This window comes from Hakea prostrata, chromosome 7, assembly GCF_041222555.1.
Source record: "Hakea prostrata isolate BN-2017 chromosome 7, UWA_Hpros_2, whole genome shotgun sequence".
Lineage (NCBI taxonomy): Eukaryota > Viridiplantae > Streptophyta > Magnoliopsida > Proteales > Proteaceae > Hakea > Hakea prostrata.
Window position 1 is genome coordinate 59,406,413 of NC_142606.1, and position 13,240 is coordinate 59,419,652.

General features: G+C 39.1%; 1 protein-coding gene and 1 non-coding gene across 2 annotated transcripts; both read right to left on the minus strand.

Annotated features, from left to right (window-relative positions):
- Nucleotides 1-1,846: 1,846 nt before the first annotated feature.
- Nucleotides 1,847-3,014, minus strand: LOC149011514 (uncharacterized). The gene is made up of 3 exons (XM_089162683.1): nt 2,697-3,014; nt 2,499-2,641; nt 1,847-2,309 (listed from the first exon to the last, which is right to left on the minus strand). The coding sequence occupies exons 1-3, from the start codon at nt 3,012-3,014 to the stop codon at nt 1,847-1,849; spliced, it is 924 nt and encodes a 307-aa protein (XP_089018809.1).
- A 2,714-nt stretch (nt 3,015-5,728) lies between these two features.
- On the minus strand, nt 5,729-6,030 carry LOC149011515 (signal recognition particle RNA). The gene has a single exon (XR_016174912.1).
- Between the last annotated feature and the right edge of the window lie 7,210 nt (nt 6,031-13,240).

Genomic DNA, 13,240 nt, shown 5'->3' on the forward strand with positions numbered 1-13,240 from the left:
TGAGAGAGTCGGATACGCTGACTCTAGTGTGAAGGATACCGGAAAGGATCCCGAGAGGGGAGGAATGGACGTATCTGGATCTGAGTTGATATGACTAAGTAGAAGACTTGCATTGGGCTAGGCTTTACCTTGACATGCGCCAATACTTAGACCAAACGGTGATGTGAGAGAGAGGTGACTTAACCCCTAACCATGGATTGTCCAAGATGGATGAAGGACCCACTACCAACCGGCAATGTGTGATGAGACCTACCCAAAGAAGTGTGGTGCTATGACTTAAAGCATGTCTGCCTATAGAGACCAGCATACATAGAGTTAGACTCATACATACATTGTTGCCTCATATCATATCATCTTATGCTTTGTTTGTGATACTATGTTATTTATGCTATTATGGAATAACTTGCCTTGCTGAGTTTCTTTGAAACTCATTCCTTTTTGTACAATATCTTTTGTTAGACTATTCTACAGGTTTTGATGGCTATGAAGCGCAATATGAGGAAGCGCAAGATGAAGAGCGTACCATACGCAAGATGTTGGCGACTACGAAGATTACTGTGAGGATCCCTCGAGATACCAGGATTAGCCCTACTGTGGAGTGGGAGCGTTTAAGCATCATCGATGAAGTCTATGCATCATCGATGAAGTCTATGTCTATGAGGACATCTTTTGTAAAGTAGAAAAGACTCTAGTTTAGAATATATCTTTATTTCTTGTCTTTAGAATCAATTGTAATCCCATTTGATTTTCAAACTACATTCCGCTGTACTCGTGGAGTGAGATTCCGCCTCACTCTACTTTTGATTTATATGTCTATTAGTATCTTTTCCACACTCTGATGAATATCTCATTACTTTACCTTGATTCATTGAATAATATTGTTAACATTGATTTAGTCATGTTCTTGATTATATTGTTGTGAATGTGGGAGGTTTATTTCTCTAACTACTGGATCTTGTGGATTGTGGATCACACACTCGGGTATGCCAGATAGGGTACCGGCTGGGTGGATGTGACAGTATGGATCCTCCCACGATCCCTACTCCAGCCCCCTCAACCTCTCAAGGTCTGTTTCCATAAGGACTACCCCCTTTTACGCCCTTTCCATATGTGGTGGAGGAAAGTCTTCCTGAAGAAAAAATGGAAGAGGCGCCTCCAACGGGCCCTGAAATGAAAGACGGAAGCCATCCGGTTGCTTCCAAGGCACCAAAGATTGGCCCTAAAGAGCCAAAAACCATTGCCACTACTGTATGAAGGTCCATTTTCTTGCTCACTTTCTGATGTCTATAACTTTTAGTGAACCAAATCCTTATATTCATGTATATTTTTCACTTTAATGACAATTAGATCTCTTTTTTCAATTGCATCAACACTGTATAAATCCTCTATGTCATGCTATTTCTCCAAGACTACTACTCTCCATAGGTTGAGTAACTTGACATACTAAATAATTGGCTAGTCAAACGCCAGAAAGAATAGGAAAACGAAAGGCAAAATTCACTAAGTATGTGTACCCGGTGAGTGTTCGAGTAGCCACTTCTTGGAATAAGAGACATGCTGACAAGTAACTTGTCACATGACATAATTTTGTTGATAAAATTTTCTCAAATGCATGGCATTCCATGCACGAGTAAGTGGCTTATTGGTTCTAGGATCGGTAACCTTGTAGTTTCCCGTTGAAGCTCACGAACCACTAGGTAAGGACCGTCCCATCGAGGAGACAACTTATTTCTCCCCCTTGGATTAGAGATATCTGATTGACAGAGCACTAAATCACCTCTCTAGAAGTCCTGCTTCGTACTCTAGAGTTGTAGTATTTGGCAAACTTTTTCTGATAAGCCACATTTTAGCAGAAAGCAGCTTCTCGAACTTCATCCAGAAACTCCAAATTGGCCCTAATACCCTCTTCATTTTCCTTTTCACTATATTGAGATGACCTTAAAGAGTTTGCTAACACCTCCACAGGAACTAAGGCATCAGTTCCATAGGATAACTTAAAGGGGGTCTCCCCTGTTGGAATTCTTGAAGAGGTCCTATAGGCCCATAGAACATGGTATAACTCCTCCAACCACTGTTTGTTGCTTTCCTCCAATATCCTCTTAATCCCATCAAGCAAGGTCCTATTAGTAACTTCAACTTGACCATTACATTGCGGATAAGGGATTGCTGCTCTTCTGAAGTCAATTTGATACTTCTGACCAAACTCCTTAAAATCTGAATTATCACATTGTGTTGCATTATCTGTTATGAGTATCTTTGAAAGACCAAACTTGTAGATGATTTTGGTTAAACCTTCTCCATTTTCTTTTCTGTTATGGAGGCCACAAGTTCAGCTTCTACCCACTTAGTAAAATAATCAATGGCCACTATAAGAAACTTTCTTCTTGTTGATGCAGGGGGAAAAGGACCTAATATGTCCATTCCCCACCTTGCGGAAGGAACTAGACTCAAGATTGATATCAATGGTACTGTGGAGTCCTCTGAACAAGAGAATGTACCTGACAAGGCGTGCATCTTTAAGCATAGGGGGCCAATAGGTTCCTTGCCTTAGGATTTTGAAAGCTAAGGCTTTGTCTCCCATATGTCCTCCGCAAATACCCTCATAGACTTCAGCTAAGGCGTATTGAGCCCCTGCAAGGACCTATGCATTTCAAGAGAGGTCCCTCAAGTGATTGTTTGTAAAGTGCACCCTCTACCATCATGAATTTTGATGCTCTCCTCCTGATGGTGCAAGCATGTTCCTTATCCTTTGGCAAATAATCACTCTTGAGATAAGAGATTAAGGGATCCATCCAAGATGGCTCCTTTTCATCTATATCCATCAATTCTAACTCCTCAATACTTGGTTCATAAAGTTCTTCTTGATAAACTGAAGCCTCAATATCTTCAAATCCAACTGAAGCTAATTTGGCTAATATATCAGCTTTAACATTACTTTCCCTAGGAATTTGAGTGATGACAAAGTTCAAGAAATGAACCCTCAAGTCATTAACTTTATCCAAATATTGAGACATTCTTCCCTCTCTGACCTTATAAATTCCCTGAACCTGGTTCACTTTGAGCTATGAATTGCTATAAACTGCAATGCTCTTGACACACACGGATTGTGCTAACCACAGGCCAGCCACCAACGCTTCATACTTAGCAACATTGTTAGTTGTTGGGAAAGTGAAATGAAGTGCATAGTTGATTGCGAAGCCATTTGGGCTCTATAACATTAAACCAACTCCACTCGCTGCTGCATTACTAGCTCCATCCACAAAAAATGTCCAGGTTTCTAAGGACGTCTCAGGCTCTTGATATGAAGTTCATCCAGTACAGGATTCCACCACAAAATCAACTAAGGGCTGGCCTTTGATAGTTGTCTTGGGTTTAAAATCAACTTGGTGTTCACTCAATTCTCTCGCCCAAGACACCATTCTTCCCGCCAAATATGGGCTGTGTAGGGTCTTTTTTAAGGGGACATTGGTTAACACAGTTACTGGTATGGTGTGAGCTTCCTAATGGATACCATTACAGCAAGAGTTTGCTTTTCTATCTCTGGGTATCTAGACTCAGCCTTGAGTAAAACATGTGACACATAATAAATAGGTTTTTGGACGCCCTTTTCTTCTTGAACTAAAACTGAGCTTACAGCTTTTGCCAAATACAACAAAAGTTCCACCCCAAGGACCAAACAAGTAAGCAAAGGTGAAGTACTTAACTTAAGTTTGAAGTCTTCAAAAGCCTTTTGACATTCTTCATTTCAAGTTGTCCCAGTCATTGACTGAGAGACTTCAAAGCCGCAAAGAGAGGCAAGCTCTTATCTCCATAATGTGAAATGAAACGGCTGAGTGCAGCTATTCTTTTAGTTAAAAATTGTACCTCTTTCATTGTTCCTGGGGGCTGCATCTCAAGGATAGCCCTAATTTTCTCCGGATTAGTCTCAATGCCAATTTTTTAAACCATAAAGCCTAGGAACTTTCCAAAAGAAACTCCAAAAGCTCACTTTTCGGGGTTGAGACACATTTTCTGTGCTCTAAGAACCACAAAGACTTGTGCCAAATCAATGATGTGATCACTTTGCTTTACACTTTTCACCAACATGTCATCAACATAAACTTTCACGTTATGCCCAATCTGTTGGCAAAAGATCTTGTTTCACAGCTCTTTGATAAGTGGCTCCAGCATTTTTGAGACCAAATGGCATAACAGTATAATAGTAACTTTCTCTGCTGGTCATGAAGGCGGAGTGAACTTCGTCTTATGGATTCATTAGAATTTAGTTGTACCTTGAATAAGCATCCATGAAGCTCAATATCTCATAACTAGCAGTGGCATCAATCAACAAATCAATCCTTGGCAATGGAAAACAATCTATGGGACACACTTTGTTGAGATCAATATAGTCAGTGCACATCCTCCACTTCCCATTCGCCTTCTTCACCACCACTATGTTTTTCAGCCATGTGGGACATTCGATGGGATGAATAAAACCAGATTTCTCTAGTTAATCCACTTCTATTTGAATGGCTTGATGTTTCTCAAGGGAGAAGTTCCTCCTTGTTTGGATAACTGGTGTTACCCCCTTAGCAATCCACAACTTATGCTCACATACACTTCAATCAATACCTAGCATGTCCTTTGCTGTCCAAGCATAGACATATGCATTTTGTGCCAGAAACACTACCAGCTTCCATTTAAACTCCTCCCCTTGCTCAGAACCTATCATGGTTCCATGCTCTGGGTTTGAAACACTTAACAGGACTCTCTGAAGAGTTTCCACTGACTCTCCCCTTTGCATCTAGTTCTCACCTCTATCATCCCGTACCTTAACTGTCGAATCAATGCCACCAATTGGTATTGATGGTTGCTTTTGGATGAAGTTGAAGTAGCAGTTCTTGGACTATCTTTGGTCAGTCTTACAGGCGCCAACATCTTCCTCAATTGGGAACTTTGTCATCATATTTCTGGGAGAGACTATAGCTCCCAACGCACTTAGTGTCGATCTCCCAAGAATGATGATGTAGGCTGAAACATTGCGCACAACCATGAATATGGTAGGTAGTTTCACTTGACGGGGATAAGTCCCCACCATCATATCAAGTTGGATATTTTCCTCTACGGTGGTGGAACTTCCCATGAAAAAATAAAGAAAGGTTGCACTTGGCGTCAAGGCTTCTTGGTCTATCCTGAGATGACTGCAAGCATCTAGAGATAGAATATCCGTTGATGAACCAGTGTCCACCAATACTCTATAGACCATATGGTTGGCCAACCTAACCTTAATGACTACGACATCATCATGTGAAGTGCGAACATCCACTAACTCTTTTACAACAAAAGTATTAGGTTTATAGTGAACAAAACATGTGTTCTTAGAGGGCTCAACAACACCTACCACATGCAGACATCTCTTAGCTTGGCAGAGAGACTCAGGAGTAGGTCTCCCAAAGATTGTGTTAATCTTTGGAAGATCCTCGTCCCTAGAAGTTGTTGGGGCCTTTCCTCTAGATTCATCCATTTACCTAGGAGGAGTTATGTTGCGTCTTCTCGAAGGGGATCTTTCTCCTTGACGGTCAAACATAACGTACTGGTTCAAGTGCCCTCCAGAAAATAGAAGTTATAGGCTTGGGCATTATGGTCATTTTATCCATTTTGGGAACTTTGAAAATAGAAATTATAGCCTTCTGTGTTATGGTTGGGGGAAGTTGTCCCATTTGGAAGGATTCTTAGGAAATAAAAATAAAAAAGTGATTGTCCGACTGGAGACACCTCTTGGGGCACAATGGGTTCAAGGCACACCAGCTTGTAATCCTTCCACCGTTAGGAGCGGGAGGTTATCGCTGCTCTGTGAAACCAGCCTGACGCATTGCCCTCCACTCTAAGAGCCACGAAGTCCAAGCCTTCGCCTAAACCACATGGCTCAACTCCTCACTTGGAACGGGCAAGCCAGAAACTGTACCGTTGAATCCGACCCAACAAGAGCTGTACTAGCGTCCAATCACCTTATTGCCCCCTTGGTTACAAGCTCTCACTACAGAGCTCGGCATTCAATCCATTGGAGACATGACCTTATGAGATAACAACTTTAGATGAAGTTCCCAATGTGGGACTAAACTGGAAGCATGATTGTTCTCTATAGCATTGGAATTGGTCATCTAAACAATAGATCGTTTTCAAATCCTAATTAAGATGGTATCATTTTTTTGGTTCAATAAAGGTGGAATCCCACGCCTTCAATTTTCCAATTTTTTTTTTTTTTTTTTTTTTTAATTTTTGGGTGAAAGATTACCATTATTGACCAGATGAGAAATCTGATCTAATATGTAATGCTCACACGGAATCAAAGACCTTTCAAATATAAATACTTGCTTTAAACATCATCTTTGCTTATAATACTGAAAAACATCATCTTGCTTATGTCATATTGAATAAATATCATTTAAAACGGTTTGATATAGTTGTGTTATTTGATAAATGGTACGACAGTAATATGAACAAAATGATTTAAATGAATCATACTGCATTAATACGGTACTGAATATCTGAATCATTTTGTACCGAATCAATATACAGTCATGGAACACATACTGTGAACTGCATATCTAATTTGGGGTTTTTTGTTGTTTATATCTTCTGCTGATAGATTCAGGCATTTTTAAGCATGTTTCTCTTGATTGATTTTGTAATTGGTCTGTTGTTAAATGTACTAGTACCTTGTGTATAAAAAAACTTCTAGACTGTTATTTTGAGTTTTATCAGTAGTTCAGTACTCTGATATTAAAATTACTTGATGTAATTGGCTTTGAAATTTGTATTCTTAATTATTTCCTTGTTTGTTTCTTTGCCATGGCTCCTACCCGATATGAGCTTGACAAGTATGAAGGCAAAGGAGACTTTGTTGTCTGGAGAAATAAAATGCATGCAATACTTGTACAAAACCACTGCCATAAGGCTTTGAAAAGTATTGATAAACTCCCCTCTTCAATGATTGATGATGAAAAGGCTGATATGATGGAGTTTTGCCATAGTAACTTGATTTTACATTTGGGAAATAATGTTATGAGAAGAGTAAGGGATTGTACTGAAGCTAATCAGGTATGGGCTAAACTTGAAGAATTATACATGACCCCATCCCTACCTACCATCGCCTTGTTAAAAGAACAACTATTTAGTTTCAGAATGGATCCTTCTAAATCTGTGTGATAATATGGAAGAATTCTATAAAATATCATGTGATTTAGCTGATCTTAATGAAGAGCTATCTAATAATACACTTGTTGTCCTACTGCTAAATTATTTATCTGATTTCATGTTAGTATACAGAATTCTATTAAATATGGTAGAGAATCTGTGACTCTTGATGATGTGATGGAAGCTCTTAAGATTAGGGACATAGAGGTGAAATCTGAAAAGAAAGGTAAAGCTGCTGGTGAGGGTTTGATTGGAAATTCTGAAATTAGGATTAACCTTGAAAATAAGAAAAAGTTTGTGGGTAAGAATAACAACAATAATAATCAGAATTATAAAAGTGGTAATAATAACAATAAGGCAAAGGGAAAAGTTTGTTATTATTGTAAGAAAGAGGGGCATATTAGGAAGAACTATTGGGAAAGATTGATAAAGCAAAAGAAGAATGATGATGAGATAAATGAAGCTACTAATGTAGCTAATATTACTAGTGATGCACTAGTTGCTTGACTAAATTCTAAACCATAGAATTGGATCCTTGATTCGGAGTGTACTTTCCATATGACTCCTAGAAGAGAGTGTTTTGTGACCTTTAGGCCCATCAAAGGTGGTAAGGTTCTTATAGGAAATGACCAAGCATGTGAAGTTGAGGGTATTGGTTCTATAAGATTGAGGTTGGATGATGGGAAAGTGAGGGACCTAGAGCAAGTTAGACTTGTCCCTCGTTTAAGGAATTTGTTATCAATTCGATACAAAGGTTGTCATTCTTGTTCTAAAGATAGTTGTCTTAGGGTTGTGAGGGAAAATGAAATGGTCTTGACTACTGAATTGAGGAATAGACTCTATTTTCTCAATGGGAATGTGATTCTTGGGGCTGCTTCTATTGTTAGCAAACAACTAAGTGAAGTGGAGTTGTGGCATAAAAGACTAGGTCCTATAGTAGCAAAGGCCTAGGTTATTTGTGTAGAAATGGTCACTTGAAACTGAATAAATCATAAACTTTAAAATTTTGTGACATTTGTGCCATGGATAAGCTCCATAAAAGGTAAATTTTCTCATTCTACTTATAAGACCTCTCATGTGCTTGACAATAATCACTATATGCATTCTAATTTGTGGGGTTCTCCCAATGTTTCCCTTCCCTCTCAAGTGCACAATACTTCTTATCTATTATTGATGATTACTCTAGGATGGTGTAGTTGTATTTTCTTAGAGATAAATCTATTGTATTTGATAAGTTTCTTGAATGAAAAGTGATGATTGAAAATCAAACTGATAAGAAGATAAGGAAACTTAGAACTGATAATAGACTTAAGTTTTGTAATGAAAATTTTCTTGATTTTTGTAAAGAATATGCTATTAAAAGACATAGAGTGAAGTGTATGGTCATTGAGTCTAGCCTAAGTAAGAGGTTTTGGTTTGAGGCTGCTAGTAAAGCCTATTTTGTCATTAATAGGTCTCCAAATTTCTCTATAGACTTTGAAACTCCTAAAAGTAAGTGATCTAAAGCTGGTTGTGATTATAGTATTTTAAAACCTTTTGGGTGTGTAACTTATGTCCACCAAAGTAAGGGAAAGTTGGAGCCTTAGGGTAGAAAGTGTTTGTTCTTAAGTTATCCTAATGGAGTTAAGGGTTATAGGTTGTGGGGTCTTGAAAGCAAGAAAGTAATAGTTAGTAGAGATGTTAGGTTTAATAAAGTGGAGTTTGTTAAACCTAAGTCTTCTAGTAGAGAACGTATTACCCAAGACCTTGATGGTAGTCTTATTGAGGTGGAGTTTGAGGGTAGGCCTAGTATGGATCTTGATACCCCTGATCCTATTGATTTGGACTCTCCTAGTGGGTCTTTGGAAGTTAAACAAGAAGATGTTGAAGAAGAACCCCTATATAATTATCTCTTAGCTAGGGATAGGGCAAGAAGAGAGATTAGGAAGCATTCTAGGTTTGCTATATGAGTGAAAGTGAGCTTTCTAGTTGCCATGGAAGAAAAGATGGACTCTTTAGTTAGGAATGAAACTTGGAAGCTTGTGAATAGACCCAAGAGTAATAAAGTCATTGGTTGTAAGTGGGTTTATAAGCTTAAGTCTGGAATTTCAGGAATTGAAAAACCTAGGTTTAAGGCTAGGTTAGTAGGTAAAGGATATTCCCAAACTGAAGGTATTGATTATAAGGAGGTGTTCTCACCTGTGATTAGATGTACTTCAATTTTGGGTTCTTTTGTATATTGTTGCTATATTTGACCTTGAGTTGGAACAAATGGATGCCTTTATGAATGGTAGACCTGAGGAACAAATTTTCATGAGTCAAACTAAGGGTTTTATAACGAAAGGAGATGAAGGAAAGGTTTGTTTGTTGTTTGTGATCTTTGTATGGGTTGAAACAATCTCCAAGACAATGGTACAAGAGATTTGATGCTTTTATGCTTAAGAATAAGTTTAGGAGAAGCTAGTTATGATCATTGTGAGTAATATTGTAAATTCAAACCTCATGCTTTTATTTATCTCTTGTTGTATGTTGATGATATGTTCATCGCTTGCAAAGATAAATTTCAAATTTATAAGTTGAAGAATGTTCTTAAATCTGAGTTTGAAATCAAGGATTTAGGGGCTGCAAGGAGAATCTTGGTATTGATATATGTAGAGATAGATCTAATGACTTTCTCACTTTGTCTCAAGTAGGTTACTTGCATAAATTGATTACTAGCGTTGGAAGTGCAAATTATAGAGTTGTTGATACTCCTTTGGGTGCACATTTTAAGTTGAAATCTTATTTCAATGCTGTTTTAACTAAAAAAAAACTTATCAAACTTGTGTTGGATCTCTTATGTAAGCTATGGTCTGTTCTAGGCCGGATTTAGCCTATGTTATTGGGCTACTTTGTAGGGTTTATGAGTCATCCTTGTGATGTTCATTGGACTTGTTGGAATTTATTAATATGATTAATAAATTAAATGCCCAAGGGCAATATTGGAAACTCACTATTAGGGCGGTTACAAAATAGGGTTATATATTTTGGTAATCACCGCATTAGTGAGTAAGTGTGTGATTCATTCGTACGAGCGAATCTCAGAGAAACAACGGCTCCATCTCTCTCTCCCTCTCTCATAGAATCGCAGGCCAAGGAAGCTTTTTCTTTCCTAGTGATTGTGGAATCGCCCCGGTAGAGCTTTGGTGGTTGAACGAGAACGTGGATCTAGACTTCCGCTGTGAATACTTCAAGTAAGGGAAAGCGAATCCGGGTAAGGAATCTTTCCCCCGTCAATTAAACAATATTGATATATGAAGTATTACCAACATTGGCATCAGAGCCATTGGTTCCGACATTTTTTTGTTCCTCCCCATTGTTTAATTTTATTATATGGATTCAATGGGAGGATCAACGGTTTACGGAGAATCCAGGGTTTAATACGAAACCCATGGGAGAAGTGATAGGGTTTTTTGAAACCCTTAATTTTGATTCGGATCCAAGTGTGAATTTCCCTAATGAAGATTTGCATGAATTGATGATAATTTTTGTTAAGATTTAATGCTGGATTTTTTTCCATGTGTTCGTGGATGTTTTTTCTTTGAAAAAAAAAATATCGTTCGATGGGGAATTGATGTTTGTGTACCAGACGGATGCTGAGACGGTGAGCCGTCTCAGAATCCGTTTGGTCACAGAAGCCAGACGGACTCTCAGATGGTGCGCCATCTCAGAATCTGTCTGGTCACATAAGCCAGACGGACTCTTAGACGATGCGCCGTCTCAGAATCCGTCTGGTCACATAATGCCAGACGGACTGTCCGTCTGGTGAGACGGCAGTTCGTCTAGGCAGATGAACTCCCAGACAGAGAGCCGTCTCAGAATCTGTCTCAGACGGATTGTCAGACGGTGATCCGTCTCAGAATCCGTTTGAGTTTTTTGTCCAATTTTGAATGTGTTTCTATTTATTGGACATCTATGGCTCACAATCTATGTGATGTTTGAGCATTAAAGGCCTAATCTATGGCTCACAATCTATGTGATGTTTGAGCATTAAAGGCCTAATCTATGGCTCACAATCTATGTGATGTTTGAGCATTAAGGGCCTAATGGGAGCTAATGAGGTAGAAGTGTTCTGTGTGAACCACCTCATAGCTTGAACATGATTGCATGTTTTATTTTAATAAAACTATTTTTTATTTATGGGTCTATCAATCATGTTTCTTGCACATAATGAAGCTAGTGTATAAGTCTATGTGGGTTTGCATGAGAATTTGATTGAATGTTTTTTAGCATCTCTTTTGGTTTAAGTGCTTATCACATAGGTTGACTATGCTAGTGTGATTTGTTGTTGCATGAGTTGTGTTTTATGCAAGATTTATTGAACTCATTCTTGTATGTAATATCTCTAGAAAAAATGGCTGCTACCAAGAGCATTGTTGCTGACCTCACTAAAGGAGATAAGCTAAATGAGAGGAATTATGACCTCTGGCACCGAAAGGTGCAATATCTCCTGGAAGAGCAGGATATGCTGGAGACCATAAACCAGACCATGAACCCACCTGAGGAAGGTACCACTGCATAGCATCGCAGGGACCTTGATACATACAATGCTTGGAAGAGGAAAGACCGGGTAGCCAGGATTACAATCCTGAGCTCCATGAGGGATGACTTGATGCTTCGTTATGAGAAGCATAGGACTGCAAAGTCTTTGTGGGAGGCTGTGAAGTTCCAGTATGGAGGGACTTCCACCACAAGAGGCCGCCAGCTTGGACTCACCTTTGACGGTTATAAGATGCGCCAGGGTCACACCATGAGGCAGCATATAACCATCATGTCTAACATGATTAGTGAGTTGAGCGCATGTGGGCGCCAGAAGACTGATGAGGAGCATGTCTCCGTAGTCATCAGGTCATTGCCAAAGACTTTGGAGCATATGAAGATCTTCTTGACTCATGCTGATGAGGTCAAGACTTTCGATCAAGCTGCCAAGCACCTTGAGCTTGATGAGGATCGGATGTTGGCTGATGCCCCTCAAACTGATGTATTTGCTGCTGAAGCTAGCACTAGTAAGGGTGCAGGCTTCAAGCGCAAGAGAGAGAAAGCTCAACCTCGGCTGTCCAAGCAAAGTAACCAGGGTGGGAACAAAAACAAGAGTGGCCCCAAGCGTTCAAGGGGGACTAGTGCTGGCAAGAAGAAATCAGCTTTGATTTGCTTCAAGTGCCGAAAGCCTGGTCATTTTGCTCATGATTGCACTGAGCAAGAGATATGTACTGTGTGTTATACCTCATCTTGTTATGTAACAAGTTCTACTATGCTTGCTAAACTAAATCCTTTGTGGATTGTTGATTCAGATGCGACAGAACACATAACAAGGGAACGCTCGAGCTTCATGGAATACCGTCGTATTCCAAGAGGAAGCAAAAGAATAACGATGGGGAATAGCTCAAGCGTGGAGGTTCATGGCATAGGCACATGCAAATTAGTTTTGCGAGGTGGCCAGACGCTGTTACTCCATGAAGTGCTGTATGCTCCAGACATTCGGCGAAATCTTGTTTCTGTTATTTATCTTTTAAGACATGGTTTTAGAGTTGTATTTGAAAACAATTCTTTGGTTTTGTATCTAGGTGATACAGTTTATGGTTATGGTTTTCTTAATAATGGTTTCATTGTATTGGATACAATTGATTATTCATTTAATTCTAGTAGTGCTTTTGTTTGCCAAAATACTGTGTGTATTGATTCTAATTTGTGGCATGCTAGACTAGGACATATTGGCTTAGATAGGATGAACAGGTTGGCAAGAGAAGGTCTCTTAGGCCAAGGTTCACTATCCGATTTGCCAACTCCGTGAGTCATGTCTAGAAGGAAAAGCAACTAGAAAACCATTTAAAAAGGCTTTGAGAGCCTCTCTTCCTTTAGAACTTATCCATTCAGATGTGTGTGGACCCATGAATGTGCATACTAGAAAAGGACAGGCTTATTTCATCACATTCATAGATGACTATACACGGTATGGTCACATTTATCTAATTTCTCATAAGTCAGAAGCTCTGGAATGTTTTAAGAAATTCATGAGCTTAGTTGAGAATCAGTTAGATAAAAAGAT

Bases quoted from the DNA above. Each gene is read 5' to 3' on its own strand.
- LOC149011514 (XM_089162683.1), bottom strand. From the start codon at position 3,014: ATGTCTCAATATTTGGATAAAGTTAATGACTTGAGGGTTCATTTCTTG. The intron at 2,642-2,696 runs GTAGAGGGTGCA...TGAAATGCATAG, and splicing joins GAGCATCAAAATTCATGATG to GTCCTTGCAGGGGCTCAATA. The intron at 2,310-2,498 runs GTACATTCTCTT...CCTCCATAACAG, and splicing joins AAAGATGCACGCCTTGTCAG to AAAAGAAAATGGAGAAGGTT.